This window comes from Mytilus edulis, chromosome 6 (genome assembly GCF_963676685.1).
Source record: "Mytilus edulis chromosome 6, xbMytEdul2.2, whole genome shotgun sequence".
Lineage (NCBI taxonomy): Eukaryota > Metazoa > Mollusca > Bivalvia > Mytilida > Mytilidae > Mytilus > Mytilus edulis.
Genome location: NC_092349.1, coordinates 47,712,684 through 47,738,512, shown reverse-complemented (window position 1 = coordinate 47,738,512; position 25,829 = coordinate 47,712,684). Strand labels below are relative to the sequence as shown.

At 31.0% G+C, this 25,829-nt stretch overlaps 1 protein-coding gene and 1 non-coding gene across 2 annotated transcripts; one reads left to right on the top strand and one right to left on the bottom strand.

The window, feature by feature from the left end:
* LOC139527803 (SH2B adapter protein 2-like) lies at positions 1 to 25,829 on the top strand. Its single transcript, XM_071323489.1, has 7 exons — positions 1 to 859; positions 10,072 to 10,173; positions 16,752 to 16,885; positions 19,410 to 19,447; positions 20,891 to 21,040; positions 21,864 to 22,072; positions 22,870 to 25,829. Exons 1-7 carry the CDS (start codon positions 152 to 154, stop codon positions 23,266 to 23,268), a joined length of 1,740 nt encoding a protein of 579 aa, XP_071179590.1. The 5' UTR covers positions 1 to 151; the 3' UTR covers positions 23,269 to 25,829.
* LOC139529176 (U6atac minor spliceosomal RNA) lies at positions 22,328 to 22,447 on the bottom strand. Its single transcript, XR_011665798.1, has one exon. It is a non-coding gene; the product is annotated as a U6atac minor spliceosomal RNA (small nuclear RNA).

The following is a 25,829-nucleotide window of genomic DNA, read 5'->3' as shown; positions in this document are numbered from 1 at the left end:
GTCTACGCATAATATATATGTTTGTCTTCCGGTTACAATGACTGAAGTGCAACTCCGTACGAAACACTAAGGTATGGAAAGTAAAACCAGCATAAAAGGTAAAGGAAAGTTCAAAATTAATAAGAAGATAAACAATGAGGATTATTTGTAAATGGCATCGATGAACGGCGAACTTTCAAGTGCATCAGAAAGCACATCGTGGGAAGATTTCTGTGACAGCAGGGCCGAAACTGCATCGGAAAATTTTGTAAAAGACTTCCTGGATTTTCGACGTGTGAATGGCAATTGTCAGGTAAATGATCCCTTACAGTATGCCAGGAAGTTTGTGGACTATTTCCTGAAGTATTTTGATGAAAAATTGAAAAGAAGTTCATATTATCAGGAGTCAAACCAAACAGTTCCAAAACTTAGTCTCAGTTCAGTTCCACACAGACTGGCACCACAGATTAGTTTACATGATGACTATGACGATGATCCACAAATTGTCCCCCAGGTAAATTTGTCAAGAAATGGGGAGACATCAAAATCTGTTAAAAGTCCAAATCACAGAAAAGGGGGCTTACTCCGAAAATTTTCACTCAGGGGAATACGTAAGAAAGGTAAACATCAGGTTGAAGACGTGAATAATGACCAGCCGACTCAAGATTCTAAAAAACATAAACATATTAATCCACTTAAACACGAGAAAGTACATAAACAATCAAAACTATTGGAAGTTAATGAAAACTGTGTCAAGGAAGGAATAGTTCATGTTCTGACCGGAGAGGACGCCAAAGGGAAGTCACGATGGGAGAAAACAAGATTAGTATTACTGACAAAAGATGGAGGCAGCTCATTAGAATTTTATTCACCACCAAAGGTAATAATTTTAGGGTAACTTGAGACAGCCTGATGTGACAAGAAACTTCACACATGAAAGTACTGTATGCTAATTAGCTTATTATAAATTTTTGTATACATACATGTAGTCTCACATGCATTTGAAACTAAAGTTAAATGAACATGCTTAACTTACAGAAGAACATCAACAACTTTTCAAGTATTTTGAGAAACAAATGTGTACATGTTTGCGTTATTTTCTAACAAACATGCATATACATTTGTATGTATACACTGTTCATCTGTACATGTACATGTTAAGTCACAAATGTACATGTACATTGTAATATTATTATCAATTTTTATCAAGAATTATATCAAACACAAACATGACGGATTGTACAATGAACTGTTCAGAACATGAATTTTTTGTTTAATTATTCTACAGTACTACAAAATGTAGCATTACTAGTGCACACAAAATTGAAGCAATTGCCTTATCTACATGATTTTTATGCAAGCATGTACATGTACATGATGACTATGTATGAAAACAAAAGTTTCTGCAAGGATTTCATTTTAATTTACATAATACATTACATTGTATATTTAGGCCTGTTTGACATGTTTGAGTTTATATTGTACATGTATCACATGTGGCAACTAAACTCACATACAAAATTGTACAGTAGCAATCAGAGCTCTACAATGTTCACAATTTGGCATAGAAAATTTGTCCACTCTTTGCTGCCGGTGTCATTTCTGATTATGCTTCTGTCAGTCTTTGTCACTTGTTTGGCTTTTTCTCCTGCTCCTAATTTTATTTATTTATAAGTTTCAGAGTTCATCGATATCATGTTAATTCATATTTTTTAACAAGTTATTGGTTTTTGTTTTGTTGTTTTACAATCTGACAATATCTACATGTACATGTATGTTATATATATTTGTCTCACAAAATTATATTAGTATTAATAACATGGGAATTCATAATAATGATAAGGTTAAAATTAAGGATTTAGGTGCCCCTTAAAGTTTAAGCCGGAGAAGACTGTGTGTGACCCTCATGGGTAGTCAAGGTCGCTTAAAACCTTGTTGTAGCTGAAGTTACATGTACAATGTAAGTCCATCAGAATGTACATGATTGAGGGCATAGATGGGCTTATAAAGGATAAGAGGTCCATTGTACAGAAAATGGAAAGAAAAAAAAAACCCAGAAAAATAAGCCAACAATAAATTATGTACATGTATAAGAGAAAATGGCCTAAAAGAATAAAGAATGCAGAAAAGAAGAACCCACATCTAGAGTTCTCACTAAGAAGAGTCAATGAGTCCTTGACTATCATGATAATCTGTCTGGACTCACCATTTTTAAAACTGGTGAGTCCAAATTTAAAGATGCATCAGTATCAAAATATTTTGTATAACTACATGTATATATACACTGAATAGATACATGTACATGTATATCATCATTTTATGGCAAAAATTTAAAAGAAAACTCATTTTAATGTAATTTCATTGCTCTTTTAGACCATGGAGACTAAAATATTAAATTAGATTGCAATAAAATATCATCTTCGTACTATTGGACTCACCATGGCCAAAAATGATGAGTCCCTGGACTCGTCATCTAAAATAATTAGTGAGAACCCTGAAATTTATTCCAGACCCTCATGTATACACAAGGCAATGTTCTCAGGTGGTGCTAAAGATTAGTCATCACTTTATACATGTGAGATCTACATTTGTACCTGCTTCTTTAATCCTTTTGATGTACGCTACCTGTATAATGTGCTTTCACAATCAGCATGGTGATTGAAATAATTACACCGCTCTCTTCAAAGGGAAAATGATTTACAACAGGAAGCTGATAGTCTTTTGTTTCATTCTAATCAGATATAATTTTCTTTGATTTGGGAAATCTTTTAGCCTTGAAGCATTGTCTCTCAGTACAATGTACATGTTGCATGCAAGATATAAAATGCACTAGGTTAAAATATTTATGAAGTATGGTATGTATATATGTCATGTATACATGTATATGGTGTATTGAAGAAGCTCAATTCAGTTCTAAAAGTTATATGTCATGTGGACAATTAAAGACACTGACTATATACATGTAGTTAAAAGAATTTGACCTCATTTAACTCAGTTTGATTAATTACAAAATGTATTTATGAAGGTTTTTGTTTAACACTCAATATACAATTGTACATGATATACATATTCATGATACAAGTCATTTTTTTAACAAATGAAAAACATAAAAAGCAATCTGAAGAAGTACACTAAGTGACTTGTTAGGGAAAAAAAGGACAACAAATTTATTTGTTAAGATTAAGATAACCTACATGCAATTATATATTTATGTACATGTATAAAGTGCCTAGAAAATCAACTTAACGATATTAGAGTAGATCTGATGTACATGTATATGGGCAGGAATTTGCTAATGCTACTTTAGTGTGACATTGTAAGAAAAAAATAAAAATCATTATAAGCTTCTAAATTTTTTACAAATTATTGCTACAAATGGTGTCCTTCTATTTGTAACCAAAAAAATCATTTTAAACTTGCGTCAGTTTGGAACCAAAGCAAATAATGAATTTGGAGCATGTAACATGGACACTTTTTCCAAATTGAGATTAATGATTCCTTAACTTATTCAACATTCAATATCATATATATTGATCACAAAACATTGTCTATCATCAAAACTTTAAAATTTATATTTTCATTTCTTTCAGAAATTTTGTGAAAGCAAGTTTCCTCTTCTTTTCTGTCAATGTTACATGCAATGTTTAAGAGATAAATACAGTAAGAATCATTTTCTTTCTGAACATGTAAAGGCTCTTTTTCATTGTGTTACCCTCACATTAAAAAATTGTATTAATATTTTTGCAATTATCTCATTTCTGTCATAAAATAGTGACTTAAATGTTGCATGTAACGTGGACACAAAAAATATGAATAATGAACCATGCCAGATTTGACCTTAAAAGATATAAAATGCCTCCAAACAACCATCTGAATGTAAATTATACAATTATACCGCCACATTTCTCATATATGATATTATTTAAATAGTGGTTAATACCAAAAGCATTCACCTAAATTTCAGACAGCAGACATATTTTTTAACTATACCAGTAGTTATGCTTGTTCATGGTGGTACACTATATATGGAAGGCTAAATTAAACGATATTCAAATGTCAAAATAACCAGAAAAATAAAATTAAGACCAAAGATAGATCAATTGATGAAGGAGTCATCCAAAATTTCCACAACATGAAACATTTTTATATCAGTAAGTAAGTAACCCGTTTTGTTATGCACAGGGATGAGATTGATAAGAAGACAACCACACAACCATCAACATCCACGAAGTTTCTCACTCAATAACCAATACTGACAAAGTTAGGGTACAAAATGATTACATGTATCCCTCATTCATGTGACACAGTTACACTTAAAACTAATAGTATGAAAAACCAAGACAAAATATGGACAAATCTACGAGAGGTTGATACAGCTGCATTTATTGAGAATCTTTTTTTCAATCATTTACATAACTTCTATAAAGAACAATTTGGGTTTCATCTTTGAGGTTGTTGTCTGATAGACATAGTACCCTATATCTCGTTTTATTTCTGCTGGTTAATCTTACATTTATGATAACTTTTTAAGGTTTAAACAATAAATTTTATTTCAAACATTAAAATATTCAAAACAAGTTTCTTGTTTCTTGTTTTCTGTCTCCAACATCTTCAACTATCTATCTGAAAAAAGAAAAAAACAAAACACAATTAATCTACCCTCAATCAGAACCAAAATCCATGCATAGATTATAAAATTTACAACAATATAGAAACTCTCAAATATCTTGTTTCGATTTTTCAATGCCATTTCATCTTGAAAACTTGTTACCTAAACTACAGGAAGCCACAATTTAAAGGGCCCCATAATGACCAGTGTAAAACAATTCAGAAGAGAAAACCAACACCCATTAGACAATAGTCCTGTTTTCAACTTTATTTGGCCTTCTTTTACTTTTTTGTTTCATTAGCGTCACTGAATAGTCTTTTGTAAACGAAAAGCGTTTCTGGCCTACAAAATTTCAATTCTGGTATCCATGATGAGTTTATTATTATTATTTTGAAATCAGAAGGAGCCTGAACCTCTTATAATGCAAAAGATATTCTGGAATGTCAATTATTGGCATAACAATTAAAAAAAATGTTACAAATTGAATTCCTCATGATTTCTATAATGAGCATCAGTAAATACACATGATACATGTGTTGACTGGTGAATGAAAAGGGATAAGTAAACAAGATTTTGAAATAACTATCTTCTACACTGCTGTAGAAGGGTCAAATTGGAGATCACTAGTATGTCTGCATACACAGTCATCATCATCTGGTTTTCTGACACAGAACTACTATCTGACTGGCTGAAAGGACCGTCACCACCTGACTCACTAATAGGAACCTTATCAGACTGGCTAACACAGACATCATAATCTGCCAGGCTGATAGGGTTATCACCATCTGACAGGCTGAAAGGGATATCACCATCTGGCTGGCTGACAGGGACATCACCATCTGACTGGCTGACAGGGACATCACCATCTGACTGGCTGACAGGAACATCACCATATGACTGACTGACAGGAACATCACCAACTGACAGACTAATATGAACATCACCATCTGCCAGGCTGACTAGGACATCACTATCTGTTGGCTGACAGGGACATTACCCTCTGACTGGCTTACAAGAACATCACAGACTGACTGACTGACAGGAACATCACCAACTAACTGATTGACTGATATGTACATCACCATCTTCCAGGCTGACAGGGACATCACCATCTGTCTGGCTGCCAGAGACATCACCATCTGACTGGTTGACAGGGACAGTATCTTTTTGCAGCATCTTCCTGAGAGTTTTCTTCATCACATTTATTGCTGATCATCTTTTTCTTTCTTAGGTTTATATTGCCTGTAGATTTTTTTTATTAAAAATTGCATGTAAATTTTCAAGACTGACACCAATTTTGTTGTCAATGAAGAAAATACACTTCTAAAAAGAATATCTATATTTAGAAATAAAGATGAAGTTTGATGGTGGTAAAACCAGTTAAATTATCAATATTCTCTTTATAGAGCAAAGGAGTAAGTTAATGTTATCAGTTCTGTTCATGCGTGTAACATTGACAGAAAAGTAAAAGGTTGTATGTCAATGTTACATACATGAAGGCCAGAAGATGAAAGTGGTGTGCTTAATAGTCAACTTTGGAGAAATAATATAATTGCTGCCCAGTAATATCTAATTAATCATTTAGGTTATAAAATATTATATAAATGTCTGACTTTAAGGAAGTAATACCTTTGCATGTAACATTAAAAAATCTTGACACAAAATATTGTTGTCAATGTTACTAACTAGTGTTATAAGACAAATTAAACAGGAAAATATGAAAACGCTTTAATTTTGTAAAATAAAAATAAGATAATAGCTCCATATGGCAGTAAGTTTTGTTTTCACATGTAACACTGGCCTGAACATGTAAAAGTCTAAATAATAGACGGTAAATGTTACATACACAATTTCTTAATGAAAAAAAGTTTAATTTGGGTTTACTTTATACATTATTTTTTAAAATAGGTATAATAATAACTTTGAATATTAAAAATTAGATTAACTGTTGATTTCAACACAATAAAATCTTCTCATGTAACACAAAAAAGACCTGATACAAAAATCGTAGTCCATGTTACTCATAAAGTTATCATAGGAGCATCAAAGAAATTGTGTGATGACAATATTTCAGATGTTAGTCATTTATAAACTCAGATAAACTCATTTTAAAGCTCATAACAGAGGTTTGGAAATCGATGCTTTTAAAACATTATAATTCTGGGTTATGTATGTAACATTGACAGGAACACCAACAAATGATGAGGAAAAATTGCTAGTCAATCAGGAAAAAAATAAACACAAATAATTAAAACTCATTTATTTCTTTAATATCATTTTAATGAAGCAAATTTAAATTTCAACAAGATTTTATTGATTGAATAATTGTATGCACATTTATTAGGTTGTTGCATGTAACCTGGACGCAGAAGATGGTGTCAATGTTACATGCCTTTAAACGATAAGAATTACAAGTAAATATTGTAAAGTCTAGAAATCAAGAAAGACCAACAACTTCTCTGTTAAGAATTCAGCATAAATTTATATTTGATTTAATATTATGCACTGGCCAATTATGCATTAAGTGTAATAAAGTCATATTGTTTTTATTCTTGTGTCAATGTTACATTTTATGTTTTCAAATTAAGTGGCCAGTTATCTTTATAATGCTGAGAAAGAATACAAGTACTAGTTAATCAAATTGGCAATTAATCTGTGGTATTTCATGTAAAAAATTAGATTGATAAGGCAAACCGTACAAAAAAAAGCTCTTGCATGTATCATAGACACCAATCCTTGGTAAATATTTTCGTGTCAATGTTATGTACAGAAATCTCTCCAGCAATAAAATGAATATTGTAAGGGTCAAACCTGTTTAAATACAAGATAAACTTATATTTTTTGACAAAATTGCAAAGCAAGTCACACATCATTATCTAAGAACCTAATCTACTCAGAAAGTGCATGTAACACTTCATAGTGAGGTCAAATTAACCTGGTCCCACTCTCTTATCATCTGCTGGATTACTGGTAGATGCCAAGTGTGAAAGATGACAAAGCCACCTTTTAATGTAATTGTCAGCGGGTTGAAATGTGGAAAAAATAATTATGGTAATGCTTACTGTAAAAAATATACAACTGTTATAAAACGATGAGTATTATTGGGCAGTATTGACACGAAAATGAAATAAATTTTCTTACCTTCTATATTTTTCAAACTTCAGTTGATTGATGAAAATGATGAAATCCAAATTGTACCCATTGTTGACACCTTTCAAAACTTGCAATGCTGGACCAATAACTTGTTTCCAAAGCTAATTAGCTGATAAAAAGGTGCATGTAACATTTGTTGACGCGAAAAGTTACATGCACTTGTCCATTTTCAAGCGTATTTTATTTGCAGAAATAATCGGATTCTGTACAAAATGGGGTTTCTAATCGATAGACAGATCATTTTGCAGTTGATTTTCAACTATAACAGTAGAACAATTCTTCAGGCATATTCTAAATATGACTTGGGGTTTTGCCACTGCAGAAATGTCACACTTTTTGTCTACAGTTTTCAACTACCAGCACATAACAAGTGCTGATTTTTTGTTGATTTTTTTAATTGGATCCATTTTTTTTGCATTTGGCAATAAAGACGAACCCACTTTGATATTTAAACAATGTTTATTCTCCATATTTGCATGATTTCTTTATTTTTTAATTGGATAAACACTATTGACCCTAAAATTTCACTAGCGAATTCCTGCCCATATATATATATATCTTCCAAATACCGTTTCGATCCCTAACATCACTGAAGAGACATTAATTTATTGTCGAAATCCGGAACTGGTGTACAAACAAATATTAACACCTTATGTTTGTGGTATAACATCGTGGCCACAAGTTTATTGTTTTCTGTTTAGTATTAAATTTATATTAAAATCCATTTTGTTACATCTTGTGATCAATTTTATTTGGCAATTGCCAATGGCAGTCAGCAGGGTTAAAGAACATCAGTTGTTCGACCTGTTAGTCAAATGCGTTTTGTTTATACTTCTTCACTTTTTTGGTCTTTTGGAAAATGTTGTTTGTGCTGTATTCAGACCTTTCTACAACGAAATTTGTTTTACATGCACATGTATAAAAATTGTGGTTTTTATCCAAAGCAATCATAGGTTTGAATGTAGTTTTCAATTTAGACTCGTAAACATACATGTACAAGGCTCTCTTATACATTTACATCATCAACTTTAGCACGATCGATTGATGATCTGTAATAATTATGTAAAATTTAACTAAGTGTAGCAACAAATATATAGCTGCCCTATAGAACATTGACTTTCAATTGATAAATATCATAGAATAACAGCTGTGATAAGGATTTTTTACTATAATATTTATAGTGCACATTTATATATTACAACAGTTAATTCCAATCTTAAAAATAAGTATTAAGTACAGTTCAATGACAGAACTTGGTCACCCTCGCTATGACTTTATAGTACTGTACAACAATCATTATCAAATTACCCCTTATTGTGCCTCAGATTCCACATACAGATCTATGAATGAAAGGATATGCCTGAGGGAATACACCAAATGCTATCTTTAAGTTGATTAATGTCCCTGAAAATATGTTTGTTTACAGTCAAGGTCATTCTATATCTACATTGTATTGTAAACAATTTTTATTGAACATGAATAAAGAGAGATTTAATTCAAACACTAGCTAGGAATTGATCATTGCTATTGATAGCTTCATATATATATATATAAATGCATTTCAAATAAAATGTACTTTTGATCTAAACAATGTATCGATTAAATCATCTTTCAAATTGTTTGTAAAGATGTCCCACGTTTTTAATTTATAACAGAGCTAATATCCCATGAATGTCTGATTTTGTAAATGTAAATTCCTGATCAACCTGTCTTGAATATGATAGCATTTAACATGTTTAACGTGAAGTAAAGGTGTCACATGAACATTTGTATATTAGTAAGCAAAGTTTGTCTAGTTACTTAAGTACATGTCCTGAAAAGGGGGACTCAGATAGTGTGTAAGTAATAATCGACAGTGTAATAACCTTAGACAGTGTTATAACCAGATGTCAAATACATTAAATTTGTATTTAAAAGACATGATAGATGAGCAATATTTACATGTAAAAATCACTTTTACTTGCAAATTGTTAAATCAGAGCAACCCAAATGTGGTCTCACCATTTACTCACTAGGTGCTGTTTTTTAAATTATCTAAAAGCTACACCCTATTCAGGCTATCATTTAATACCATTGGATCTGTGTTTCAGATTGCTATTCACTGTCATGACTGTACACTATATACAATGATATATAATATATATATATCATGTATATGTGTACAATAATACGTATAATATAACATTAAAATGAGACTTTTATGGATAATTACTAACACATAGTTACTTATAGCCGTCATTTACAATGATTAGAAGAAAAAAATAAATTATTATTAACATGATTAATATAAGGACTTCATCTTAATCAGTCTTTTTGTTTTTATCTTGTAGTCCGTAAAACCCAAAGCCGGCTTGTTTTGTTTCCTGATCACACAAGCCAGGGTGACAACATCCCTAGAGATGCCTGACCATGAATATACATTTGTATTAAAGGTTTGTGTATAGTTATAGATATGTGTACAAAGTTGTGTGCATAACCTGGGACTATTTATAAGTATGATAGTCCTATGCATAACAAAGATACTGTTAACTCAGAAATTATTTTTTACTTACTCAGGAAAAGTATTATATTGCGAAAGTAACAACTTGCATTCTGATATATCTGATATATATATTTGTAGTATTTGCTCAAATTGCAAAAATTAATAGATCTGACATTTTTGTTCATTTGTCGAAAATCACCACCATAAATGCACACAATAATCATGATAATTCATGAATTTAAAATTAAATTGGGACTAATTCTGAATGGATTTGTACCAGTTATATATGAGATTAAGACCTCAGTTGGAACACATAAGAGGTCAATAGATCAATTAGAAATGTATATATATACTTGAACTGATACATGTATATAATTTCTGAATTAACAGTAAATATTATGCATGTTAACTAGACTTATATAAAATTTCTGAATTAACAGTAAATATTATGCATGTTAACTAGACTTGTATTAAATTTCTGAATTAACAGTATATATGTTATACACTAAGACATGACTATAAACATAATAAAGAAAAGCTGGGACAATCCTGTGATAATCTAGGATACATCCATTATCTGGGATTCTTTTTCACTGAGGTAACAGTCCCAGATATTAATGCAATGATATATACTAACACCTGGTTATAAATACATGTAGTAGTCAGTTATGTTAATCATTCAAGTCAATTTGATTTAAATTTAGTACATTTAGTAAAGTCAACAATAACAAGTATAAGAATACTAGTGTCAACAAAGGATGGTTTATAAACCTAACCAATAGTTAATTATCTAAATAAGATTATAAATAGAGTTTAAATTCCAATAAGAAGTCAACAATTACAAAGTCAAATTGATTAAATTACAATGTTAATAAATGAAAATTAAGTACAATTTACACCTCCACAAATGACAGAGTTTTATGATAATACACCAGAGGTGGTATGCGAATTATTGAAAGAAGAAGAACATATCGGTTGTTGTATTTTGGGGAAAAATGACTGAAAGGGAGCTACAATGTAAGCAGATCTTGAATTGTTATAATTGCATGAGGTTTTCTTTATTCAGCATTTGGGAAATTGAATAGACTATTGAATAAGTAAATGACATACTTTTGAAATAATGTGTAATTTCTATTGAATATTGTCTTTTGTGCAGAATAGAGTAGAATATTTTATTTAACCAAATTAAGACCCCAGGAGCCAGGAGGGCATTTATATATAAACACATAAACAATGATATTAAAACATTTGTAGAACAATAATTAATGATGATAATTTATTCAATCTAGACAATAGACATGTCATAATAAACACCAACAAACAACAACATATTATAAAACTTATATTTTGTTGACATTGACCAAATGAACCAAGGAACCGTATTTTGACTCATGATCGAATTAGCAGAAGATGCAAGTTTTCGGGGCTGTATATCATGTACATATATACAGCCCTGAAAATCTGAACATAACCATATATATATTTATATATATCATGTACATATATATATATGTTCCAGACCGTATGAGTATTTGGACCGTACGCGTACGGTCTGGACCGTATGCGTACTTTTTCAATATACGCATACGGTCGGACCGTACGCGTACGGTCTGACTAATATTAAGAATTTGGTCAAGTTTATTAGATACAAATGTATATAACAGATCAACATAACTTATATCTCAAATTAATATAAAAAGTTGAATAGTTATTGAAATAAAAACTTAATATTTTAACTATTTGTTAAAAAATCAGGCTTATTTAATCTATTAATCTCCTGTACTTAGCATGTCAGTAATTCATTAATTACAGCCGAGTATGCTCATTGAAATTGAAGTTATCGGAAGTAAACATAATGTGGGAGGACAATTGTTTTAGAATATTTAGGAACTTTACAAAAAATGCATATGCAAAGGAACATGCATGAACAAAACATGTTAATGTTAAAAATATATGACGTTCCTTGTGGAAGCAAGTGTCATCTTGGGCCAGAGTAACAAAATAGGATTCACGGATATAAAATTAAACAAATTTTTAATTTTTAATGTTCGCTTATTCACTTTATCCATCTAATTGTAATAATAACAATTTGTATAACTAAAAATAAAGATTTTGATAAATGTTTGTTAACATTTAACCCATATGATCCCAAAACATGTATGGTCAGCTGGACCGTACGCGTATACTCATACGGTCCGACCGTACGCGTATGGTCGGACCGTACGAGTATACGTATACGGTCCGGACCGTACGCGTACGGTCCAAATACTCGTATGGTCTGGAACATATATATATATATATACATGTATGGTTAAGTTCAGATATGAAATTATTTGTAAGACTAAACAGAGGCAGATTTAGAGGGATTTTCAGGAACCGGACCCCCTTTTTGTGGGAAAAATTTTGTTGATTATATAGGGAATCACTGAACCCCTATTGAAAATCACTACCAAATTTTTTTTTTAATCTGTCTAAATAGCAAAAAACAGTAATCATAGAATTACTTGTACAACAAGTACAAACTTAATTTTGATTGATTAAAATATTATGCATATTTACAACAACAACAACAAAAAAACCAACACAAATTAGTTGAAGATATGTTCATGTGTAATTACAATGTTCAGGTACCACATAATCTGACCTTGTAAAAAGTTGTTGTAGGACAGTATTTCAGACTTGAGTGACTACAAGGAATTTAAATCATTGTGTGTTTTAAAATACTAAATTGTCAATACAACAAACAGGATTCTTTTGAAAGATATGACTCAATCAGTACTTGATAATGCACAAAAACTGACAATTTCAGTACATAGTTCTTATAGATTTAGAATTAAACAAATATTTATGAGAATTAAGTCATTTCAAATGTGATTTGTAAAGTTTGAAATGGTAATGACTAATTTTTAAACCAGATTTTCAAGATGAAAACAACCTGTACAAACTGAATATTTTTTTTTTTTTTTTTTTTTTTATTCTATAATCATAATAATGAACTTTGTATATAAGTTGTCCATACACATACTTAAATTACCAATACCATACAAATGTACACAATTTTGTACAATATACACACGATACATTTGTATATAGTTTGTATAATTGTGATCCAGTTTTAAGATGAGATGATAGACTGGAATGCTTGTAATATATGTATATATGTTAATGGAATATTTGTAGAGTGCAGAAATGTGACAAATATAAATATACTGACGGGACAATTATGTATATGCCAAGATTCTCACAATTTTGTTTATATGTTACAGTAAAAACTGCCTCAACCAAAGTTTTTATTAAACAATATATAATGTGTATTTAAGACAAGGTGGGGGATGTCAATGTATCTTGATGAATTAAAAAAATAGTTTTGAATAAACATTATGAACAATATTCAGGATTAATAGAGATTTTCACTTTTATGCCGCTGCCATTTAGCGGAGGGGGCATTAAGTTTTACCCTTGTTCGTGCAGACCTTCCAAAGTTGGTTTCCGTTTTCTAGCTTTTGTTACAATTAAATGTTATGAAACTTATTCAAAATGCTTATGACCACAAAACACAAATCAAGTTTGAATTTTTATAGCATCTATTTAACCGTTCTAGTAACAAAGTTTAATTATAATCATAATGAATATATATATATTTTTTTAATGTGAACATTCCAGTCAGCTAAACTTGATAATTTAACTTTTTTATTTGAATACATGTAATTATATTCTACAAAGGATTTGTGATTTTTGTGATATTTTTCTTCTTCTGAAAACCTAATTTGTACCTCTTCTTATCATTCATTATTACAACTAAAGCAAATGAGCATGTTCAATATACAATGATATATAATAAAATTAATTATTTGACATCCTTGTGGTTTATTTATCATTAAGGTTTTTCTTCCTACACCTACAAAAAGTTACTACATGTACGTATACATGTATCATAAGATGACAACACTACATGTACATGCATCCTGGTTAATTCAGTACAAGGGCAGAATATGACAGATTAAAAAAAAAAATAACGTAGTTTTAATTTTCACTTCCAGATATAAAAAAAAGAATGTCATCTACAAGATAATTTATACAGAGCTACTTTTTTTGCACAAATAATGTAATAATATAAGAGTCCACATTATATCATAACAGTAAGAAATTAAAAAAATCAGCCCTATTTTATAAAAAGCATATTGATTAGAAATGAATGTCAATTAATGGTGTTACTTTTTTGTGTTTCCTACAAATCAGGAGAAGATCTAGAGGAGCCATTGAAAAGAAGGGCATCTCATTTGTCTCCTGCATTTTCTTGAAATACTTGCATTAGATGATGGGGGCTCAGAGAGCCATTTAGTCCCGGGTCTGTAAATAATTACACTAGATGAGGGATGCTCAGAGATTCATTTAGTCCCAGGTCTGTAAACAATTACATTAGATGAGGGAGCTCAGAGAGCCATTTAGTCCCGGGTCTGTAAACAATTACATTAGATGAGGGATGCTCAGAGATTCATTTAGTGATTTTAGTCCCAGGTCTGTAAACAATTACATTAGATGAGGGAGCTCAGAGAACCATTTAGTCCCGGGTCTGTAAATAATTACACTAGATGAGGGATGCTCAGAGATTCATTTAGTCCCAGGTCTGTAAACAATTACATTAGATGAGGGAGCTCAGAGAGCCATTTAGTCCCAGGTCTGTAAACAATTACATTAGATGAGGGGGGCTCAGAGAGCCATTTAGTCCCAGGTCTGTAAACAATTACATTAGATGAGGGGGGCTCAGAGAGCCATTTACTCCCAGGTCTGTAAACAATTACATAAGACATGTTAGATGAGGGGGGCTCAGAGAGCCATTTAGTCCCAGGTCTGTAAACAATTACATTAGATGAGGGGGACTCAGAGAGCCATTTAGTCCCAGGTCTGTAAACAATTACATTAGATGAGGGGGCTCAGAGAGCAATTTAGTCCCAGGTGTGTAAACAATTACATTAGATGAGGGGGGCTCAGAGAGCCATTTAGTCCCAGGTCTGTAAACAATTACATAAGACATGTTAGATGAGGGGGGCTCAGAGAGCCATTTAGTCCCAGGTCTGTAAACAATTACATTAGATGAGGGGGACTCAGAGAGCCATTTAGTCCCAGGTCTGTAAACAGTTACACATATTCAACTTCACTAATTGATTGATTGATTGTTGGTTGCTTAACGTCCAGTGGCAAATATTTCATGCATATTCAGGACGAGAACAAGTTCACGATAAATACAATAGCTAGGTTGATATAATAGAGGCCATCTGGGATGATGGTCGGGGAAATTTGGAAAGCCACTGGAAAATGAGGGTATATTGGATAGGGGCAGAAATTTTGCCTTGCAACAGGCCACCTACGGACCCCTCAAATAGTTGTTGCAAGGGTTCTTAACGTGCAAAGAGCGTGGCACTCTCTTTCCACGAAGCATCGGATTTAACCTCCCCCTTCTGACCAGACGTGACTGCGAACTTGATACATCCCGCACAGCCAAACGGACGCCCCACTTCGGCAAGCGTTTTATTGCCAGTCGGGAGAAGACCAAGTGACCATATTTCTATTCCCAAGTCACCCTTGAGGTGTCAACTTTACTAAAAAGAGGAAGTATAGTTAAAGAGAAAAACTGTGTCAATGTTCAAAGATTAAGATACTTCATTTTGAATTGCCTCTTAAAAGTACAAAAGTGCAATATCCTTATCACATTAAATTTAAATTATCAATTATGATGAGTAATTATAAGTGGTTGTCATGGTTGTAGTTTTAGCCACATATTCCAATGTGGTTAATATTAATATTTTAACTATTGCCAACCATGCTTAAGCTGGACATAACAACAAGGCTCAATAAATAGGTTAATCAATAACTGATGAAATGTTTAGAATGAAGTTATGTTGATTTTTTAACAGAATAAACACCCCAACTTTCAATGGTTTATTTAAACTTGGTGTATATTTACACTTGGTGTACCGGTAATTATTTATACAACAAATTGAAGTTTTAAAGCTTTCTGTCTAATGACAGTTATGAAGTATATTTTTATATGTATACAAGTTGCTACATTGTTATGTAAGAGAGGGAACTTATGATGGGCACTTATTTGTACATATTGTATTTTCAACCTTGCATCAAGAAAGAATAATCATTGTCATGGTTTGTTTTTGTTGTTGCTGAGAATGGTGTCACTTCAGTGAGTGACCTTAAATTATTGTACTAAAACATAGAGCTCAAGAATTATAACAATTCATGCAAAGGGCATCCAACAACTTCATGCTAAAATATGAATTTGATTGATGACATTGTCAAGTTTATCTGTTATTATTTTATTATGGTGACAATTTTGAAATTTGACACAATTTTACAGTTTATAGAGATATTCATGATAGTTTGGTCCCATTTGATGAAATATATAACAATAATATGTATATATATGTACAAAACACATATAGTGTTCTTTTGAAATGATAATTTTACATAAATAAATGAAACGACATAACTGTAGTTTGAAAATGTCTTTTTCAGGGTCAAGGTACAAGTGAGTTTGTGATAGAGGCACAGACTATGAGTGAAGTACATTCATGGTTAGAAGTTTTAAGTTCACGCATCAATACCTCACTGGACGTTCCTGAGGATGATTTAGAACCTACTCCTTCAATGTAAGAGATAACTGTAACAAAGAGTATCGTCAATGAAAATTATAGGGAAAAAAAGTCTCAGGGTACTCTTTTTATTGGTAGAGACTTAAAGGATAATGGGTCTGGTCCAATGACATTTTGTTTACTGGACCAATTGCAGATTACATATATTTGACATATGAACAAAAAGTGTTTTGTCTTAGATTTTCTAAAATATAGGTTTTGATAAAGTCAAGTACAAGACATTTTTTTGTTGGTGAAACACCTCTAATTGACCCAATTGCATTGGCATCCTACCGTTTTTCCCTGGGTTGACCCTATTAGAAATGGCTGGATCAACCCCTGGTTTATGCGATTGCTTATTAGCTCTTTTAATGAGGAGTGCAAAGGATTTATTTCATGACAGTCTATGGGGCCAGTCAATTAACAGGACACTTTGTCAACTTTTTATTTTATCAATAATATTATTTTGATGTTTTTTAAAAAAAATTATGCTTACGCTATATATAACATGTATCATTATATAATTTAATTTTGATTGTAATGTGTCTTTTGATTGGCTGATGTTGTTTAATTTATCAGCCCATAGACATAATATATTCATGTGACTGTGACGTCATCAACGTTTTTTCCTGGTTTTCACCTGTTTAAAATAGAATTAAGAATTCAATTATAAGAAATTTAATAACTGTAATATTTTATCTGTCTATTCAAAATAAAATAAAAAATGTTATTTCTTCATAGACAGAAAAAATTTTACAGTTATTAAATTTCTCACAATTGAATTCTAAATTCCATTTTAAACAGGTGAAAACCAGGAAAAAATATTACAGTCATTCCTTAAATAAAAATTAGTTAAAGAAAATAAAAAAAATGATACTAAAAGTTAGTCATGTAAGTCTTTTTTTTTTTATTCAATTAAGAAAAAATAATCAAAAAAATATGACTATTTGCCCTCACACAGTGACTTAAAAATCTGTCAAACAGTAAAAAATATCAGTTAAAATGATTTCATTCAAATTATTTTATGGATTTAAGATGAATTTGAAGGGCAATGTACCATCTCCTTCACAAAGATGGGATATATAGAGAATTTGTACATATATATGAATGTAGGTGTAAAATGTTGATGACTGTAAACAAAAATAATTGTACAGCTGACATTTATTGTCACTTCATAGGTAAAATCAGGTAAACAAAACATTAATCTGGACTACCTATAAAATAGGAGGTGCCATACAGGAAAAAGATTTTTTATAAATATATGCATAATAGGAAGAAATAAATAACAGTCAGATCTCATAAATCAGTCAGTTATTGTTTCTGACCTATTATAGCAGTTTTATTATGTGTTAAATAATAAGAATATGTTTACATTTTAAGAAATGTCTATTACAGTCAGAAAATGACAGACTTTTTTAATACTTAAGTTATGTTTCATAAAACAGAAGGAAAACACTAGAACACTTAATTTTTTTTAGAATTGAACCTGCTGAGTACATGCAAAACGCCTCTTAGTCTATTATGGTCAAAATAGGTCGTTTTAACGAGGGTTCAATTGAGTTTGATTTGTTGACTTGCAAGCCAAGGATACATTCGAATATCAGTCATTTTTTTTGTTCTTAAACATTTTTACCAAATTAAACTAAACTTAAGTAACAATAATAAAACATAATTAAGGGATACTTGTTAATTAAGAAGTCAAGATCCATATAGGGAAGTTGAAAGATTTATAATTTGTTCCACTTAATTTCAAAACTGAAAGCAAAACTGATAATGTTGACTTTCTACATGTACCTTTATGATTAAAATGATAGAAACTAAATAAAAATGGAAAAAGAGATTTATTGGGAACTTAACTGTCCCCCCATGGCCAGAAACAGTACTCATTATAACGTATTGAGAGCATACATGGTATTCAAATTACTGGATTTACATGCCAGTTCAATAAATTTTGCATATAAATAAAGGCAACAGTAGTATACCACTGTTCGAAACTCATAAATCCATGGACAAAAAACAGTCTGGGTAACAAACTAAAACTGAGGGAAATTATAAAATTGTTATAAAAGCAAGATTTTGTACAAGAAATTGAAAACAAAAGCATACACTTACAGATAAGGAAACATTTCTAAAGGCAAGTAGAACAAAAAATGAAAATGAAAATTGAATATAATATATCCTTTGTGAAAACATTTTTCTACACATTTTGTAGAAATTTGTTTGGAAGAATAGCAATAGAAAATGTCATAAAAAGAAAAGTTTTGATCTAAAAAACAACAATAACACTCAAAAAACTGTTTACACAGATATATTACCTTGATGACATCTGTGTAAACATTTTCTACATATATTTGATTCTGTTAAAAAAGTGACGTCCTTGAAATAAAAAAAAAACCCAACACCTTCTATAGGAAATGATCACTGAATTGACAACTGGTTAATTAATATAACATATACGTATTTCCTTGTAGTGATTTCGTTGATTGGTATACAAATGTATACATGTATATTTGCACTTTCATGTCTATTTATTACTTTGCAGGAGGCCAAGACTTGCCACAGCCCCGAGTGGAAGGACAGGTATGTCCCTTTATCAATTGAGGTTCACCACAGGAGTTTATAAATTTATATTTGTTTTACACAGATATATCAATTTATATGTGTGTATTTTTGGAATCAAACATATATTGATGTGTATTACCTACTTATAAAAAAGAAGATGTGTTATGGTTGCTAATGAGACAACTTTCCACAAAAGACCAAAATGACACAGAAATTAACAATAGGTCACTGTATGCCCTTCAACAATGTGCAAAGCCCATATTGCATAGTCGACTATAAAAGGCCAGGAATAACAATGTAAAACAATTCAAATGAGAAAAATAACAGCCTTATTTATATAAAAAGAAAGAACGAAAAACAAATATGCAACACATAAACAAACGACAGCCACTGAATTACAGGCTCCTGACTTGGGACAGGCACATACATACATAATGTGGCAGGGTTAAACATGTTATCGGGATCCCAATCCTCCCCCCAGTGGTATAACAGTACAACATGAGAACGAAGTATAAAAATCAGTTGAAAAGGTCTAACTCATCAGATGGACAAAAATACAAGTGGAAGTGGCCAGGTACTTGTACATCACAACATCAAAAAGACACTACGAACAGATCTGAGAGTACTTGACCAGATAGATTGTCAATTTGATTGTTAGTTGTGTAATGTCCAGTGGCAAATATTTCATGCATTTCCCTGACGAGACAATAGAGATGTATTGCTGTCAAAACCTTAGAGAACATGGCATTGATGGACACTGACCGTAGAGTCACTGACAAATTCTAATGATATTTGTGATGTTTGCGACAAAAAAAATTGTATTACGGTTTCAATGCTGTCAAAGGAGATAAAAGTAACTTCATTCATTCAATTATTTTATCAATGTGGGAACTGTGCCCACTGATGAAATATATTAACAATTATTAATATGCCTAAATATAGAAATCAATGTGTTATCAAGATAATTAATGATACATCTGTTTTGTCAAATATGATGTTTCATTTGGCTTTGAAAGTGTAAGATATTAGAAATTTTTAAAAGTACACATACATCATGTACATTATACAAAATAAAATAAGATCTAGATGTGCTATGATAGCCAAAGAGACAACTATATGCCACAGACCAAACCATGTAGAATGAAGCAACTATACATGTAGGTCACAGCACAGCCTTTAACAATGAGCAAAACCTTTACCACATAGCAAGCTTTACAAATGACAAACTTAAAATAATTCAAACAAGAAAAAAAACTTGCTTATTTTTTGTAGGTATGTAATTGGTGTAGCAAAATACCAAATGCTAAAAATAAATCACACAATTAAATGATATACTGTCAGAAAGGACCATATGCTTTTAGATAATTTTCAGTAAAAGCACACTCAGTATTAAAGCATTATTTCTTGTTCTGTCATAATGATATCTGTCACTGTACTTGATATAAGCCTTTTATGTTACAGAATCTCCTAGTCCTGGAATTATCCAGTCCAGCACATCACAGCGAAGTCTTACTAGTAACCCTCCTGATGTCCCTCCAAGACCAAGTCCAAGATCATTACCTAGGACAGAGCATATATCAACTTCTCTCAGACATATAGGGGATCATTTAGGTACACATCTCAATGTATTTTGGATATATTTGTGATTTTGGGTTTCTGTCTCTTTAACATTAAATCCACGCCTTAGCTCCACACTGTGGTCAACATTCTGTTTTCTGGAAATATGTCAGCTTTTGAAAATCTGGACATCATATATACCACATCTTTTTATTTTATGATATGTCGTGTGATTGCTAAAGAGACATCTCTCACACACAGTCCAAAGGATTGCAATGTTAGCAACTAAGAGCTATTCCAGAAAAAAATGTATGGGGATTGGGGTTGGAATGCACTTTTTGTCAGCACCCGCCACCCAGACAATTGTAATTGAGACTTATAGTGCATTATAGTGTGAAAAGTTGCTCTGATACCCATCACCCATGTATTATTAGTATAATGTGCCTTCCAACCTCCCCCATCCCCCCTCCATACATTTTTTTATGGAATAGCCCTAAAGGTCACAATAAGAAAAACTTAAATCCTATAGTAATTATAATTTATAGAGGAACAGACATGACAAAATATGAAACAGGTCATAGGAGAAAACAAAAGTTCAGATTTATGGTAAAACAACTAATAGCAACCAAAGATAACCACTAAACAGCAGGTTCAGAACCAGGCACATTCATAATGTGACAGTTTAAACAAGCTCCCTAAACTGGTACAAAAGCACTACATAAGAATTAACAGTAATTAACAGGTGAAAAGAGCTTTCCTCAAAATACAAAGTACAAATAAACTAAATGCATATAAACATGCATAAAACATTAAAGATTTGCATTTTCCTGGTTTGCTCAAAGTTAAATAAAAATTGAATCCTTTCTTTCTTTTTCAGATTCACATAATCGGGATTCATCAGGGGACATACAGATAGAACAAACTTTACGGGAGTATCCATGGTTTCATGAAAATCTGACAAGATCTGAAGCAGCTCAGTTAGTCCTTCAGCAAGGCCCAACAGGACATGGGGTGTTTCTAGTTAGACCTAGTGAAACAAGGAAAGGAGAAAGTGTTCTCACGTTTAATTTTCAAGGAAAAGCTAAGGTATTTTACATTGATGATAAAGTTTTTGGGGGAACAGGATGCAAAGTCACCAAAATTTTTCTCTTTATGAATGGCTTGCACCAAATTGTACTGAAATGTACATGTATTCTTACTGGCTCCATACCTCTAGATTCTAAGCAAGGACCTATCCAAAGTTAAGTCGCTATCTTAATTGTAAGATCTCTCATTTATTTTCTACTGTAAATATACAGGCCTAGGATGGTAATTTATTTGAAATACACAATTGGGTAGTTCAAAAAATAAGTGTTGCCTCCTAAGTAGGGAGACAGCGCCTTACATGTATTGTATAGACCACAAGGGTCTCTTCCGTCCTTATCTAGGGGAGTGCTAACCTTCTCTCCTTTCTTACAACACACAATAATATGGCATGAAAGTATTATATGTACCCTTCATTTTTTACCAGAAGACAAATAAGGGTAAAATAAATTTATTGGCTTTGCATAATTTTTCAAAATCCTCATATTTATGAATTTCCAATCCTCAGTTTATGAATATTTTTAAGTAATAGGTAACAATTTATTACAGTGAATGAAAGTTTTAGAAATTTACAAGTCTGAAATTTAAAAATAGTTTTACATGGAATTTCAAGGGAAGTAACTCAAAATGATAAATTTAAACTTTTATATTTTTGTCTCAGTATAACTAAATTTGATTTATTTTGATATTAATTTTAGATACATTTAGCATAAAATTATTTTTATCTAAAATAAGAATGTTATATTTTTTAATACCAATTATGTCATAATTAGTTAATATATGTTTTTACTTTTTTGCAGCATTTAAGAATGACTTTAAATAATGATGGTCAGTGTCGTGTACAGCATTTATGGTTCCAGTCTATTTTCGATATGTTAGAACATTTTAGAACTCATCCGATTCCATTAGAATCAGGAGGAACATCTGATGTGACTTTAACAGATTATGTGGTGGCAATAGAGAGACCTGTGACTCCTAACCTTCCGCGTGGTTCGCCTAGATCCGGCGGTGGTGGCCATCATGGGTCTAATCCAAATCTTGGTAATAATTCCTTAGGAGCTATGGGAGGCAGTCAGGAAAATCGTGATATAGTTGTTGTTCATGGATCAGTGAGAGCACGGACAGAATCAATAGAGAACGTTATGCGTGAACAGGGACAACACGGACGTGCAATTGAAAATCAGTACTCATTCGTATGATTGTCATCATTGTTTTCTGCCACACTTTTAGAAAAGATATGTTTTTGGCAGAATCATGTTTAGTCTTTTATTTCTTTAATATACATGATATATACTACTGTAAACTTATATTTTTTGGGGGGAGGGCTTCTTTCTGAATAAAGGTATCTGTAGTCTAGATTGCTGGTCTTTCTCTACAGACCTGTTGCATGACTCCTCAAATTCTTAGTTAAAGTGGGTTTTTTTTTTATGTTTTTATGAAAATTTAAAGTTAAATTACATTTTTGCTTTTGTTCTTTTACTTAGCCCTTTTAACGTATGCAAAATACAACAATGTGTGTTTTCAAACTTTTTTGGGAGGGGAGCATTTTTGTTAGCTCTGTTTAAGTCACAATATGTTCCATATCTATATAAGGGAAATCAATGTTACCAGAACCACATATATTAATTTATTTGGCTTTATTACAAACTAAAATTGAACTTGAGAATAACTTTGGAAAAGAGTGAATTATTTCAATTATTGTATATTGTTAACTATTTCTTAATTTATGTATGCCAGACAAGATGTTGAAATATTCTATGTATGAAAATATTACCTTACTGATTAAGTATATTTTATTGTTTAATGCTTTTCGCAATACATTTTAGGTGACATTTGTATTCGTTTTTTTCTACCTGACTTCCATTGACAGCTCACCCAATTTCATTTATATTTATTTTATGATTTTGTAAAACTATTGAATTAAAATAATTTTCTCTTTTTTGCAAGGAATTATTATTCACTTGTTATGATAGATAGAAAAGAAATGGCACATGAACTCCAAAGACTTGTAAACCCAATTTTTAATGTGACCACTTGTTGATACATACAATCTTTTGTAAAAAAAAAAAAAAAAAATGGGGGGAGGAAGTTGTATTGTTATGAACCTTGCATATAAGAAACTTTAGAATATCAATCCCTTCAAACTGTAACTTATAATTTCATTGGTAGAATTCTAACCTTAAATTTGAGTTCTTGCTTGTTACATGTATTTTGTTAATAGAAATTATCATGTATAGTATTGGTAAGGTTTTTTTACAAATTAAAAAATGGCTCTTATATGCATATTTTTTTTTGTGCAGTTCATTAAATTACTGTTATGTTTAAAAAAAAACACAAAAATTTATATTTATATAGGTACAAATATTGTATGTGTCAGAAATGAATTTTTCAAATGTCTTTTCTGGGTTTTATGTTCACTAAACACAAAGATAGATATATATTTATATAGGTACAAATATTGAATGTTACAGAAATGAATTTTTCAGATATCTACTATGATTTTATGTTTATGAATTTACTAGATAATATTTTTTATACAGTTCACACAAAGTGATCATGATTAACATTATTAATGTTTTATTGAATAATGTTCATACAAAGGGCTCTTTGTAAAAAATGATTTGTTAGTACTGAAACGTTGATGACTAACAAGTACTGTAAGTTCAGAAATTATAGCATGCATTTATATTTGTTATTTTTTAAGAGCGAACAAAATGCGAGATTAATTATTCCCATACCAAGAAAATCTGTGTACAAATAAATGTATCAGATATAAGAATACAATTTCTTATTTTTGCGATTAATCATGAAGTTAAATTTTCCCCATTAATAAAAATCTGGCAATAATTTCTGAATTTTCAGTATTTGATCTGGTAAGATTTTTAATTAAAGGATTATTTTTGAGGAATAAAAATTCTCTGATTTACAACCTTTTTGTACATACAAATTATATACTGTAAATTCAGAAATTATTGCGATTTTGGACTAAAATACAATTTTGATTTTTGCGATTTTGAGAAAAATTCTGTTTAATTCATTTAAAAAAAAATGTCAAAATGTAAGATTAAATTATTGTGATTATAACCCTGTTGCAATTTTTGCAATAATTAAAACATGGCAATAATTTTGATTTACAGTATTAGAGAGATTCAACTAGAAACACTATTTTCTATGTTTTACAACAAAGAGTGATTTTACTAGATCATGAAGTGTTTACTGTAGTCTGGTACTAGATTTTGAAATATGGATTTCTGCTTAGTTTTCTCTAAATTCAAATTTTTTTGGTGCATTAATTTTTTTGGAATTTTTAAAAAGATGGAAAAAAAATGGGGGAAATATTCTTTACAATTAATGCAATCATTGCCACACACATCCTGCAGCAATTTTTCACCAAGATGTCTTAATTTACTATTTATCTGCTATTCTTATGTACACCTTTGTTTTTAATGATTTGGTGAACAATATGTATTCAAGTTTACATATAGATGTATTTGTTAAGTTTTCATATCATGTCTTTGGTTGTATGCTTTTAAACTTTTGTTGCTATTATAACTATAACTTATGTACTAAAATATTGCAACCTTGTTCAGGGGATAATTTTGAATCTGCTTTTAAAATGAGCTGCATTGGATAGAAAATTATCTTATGCAAATGAATATTTATACATCTGTTAACCTATTTCGGATTTAAAAAATGTCTACGGAAAGCCTGTATTAAACTGTGTTTCAATTGAATTGCTATTATAACACTATAAAAGAGA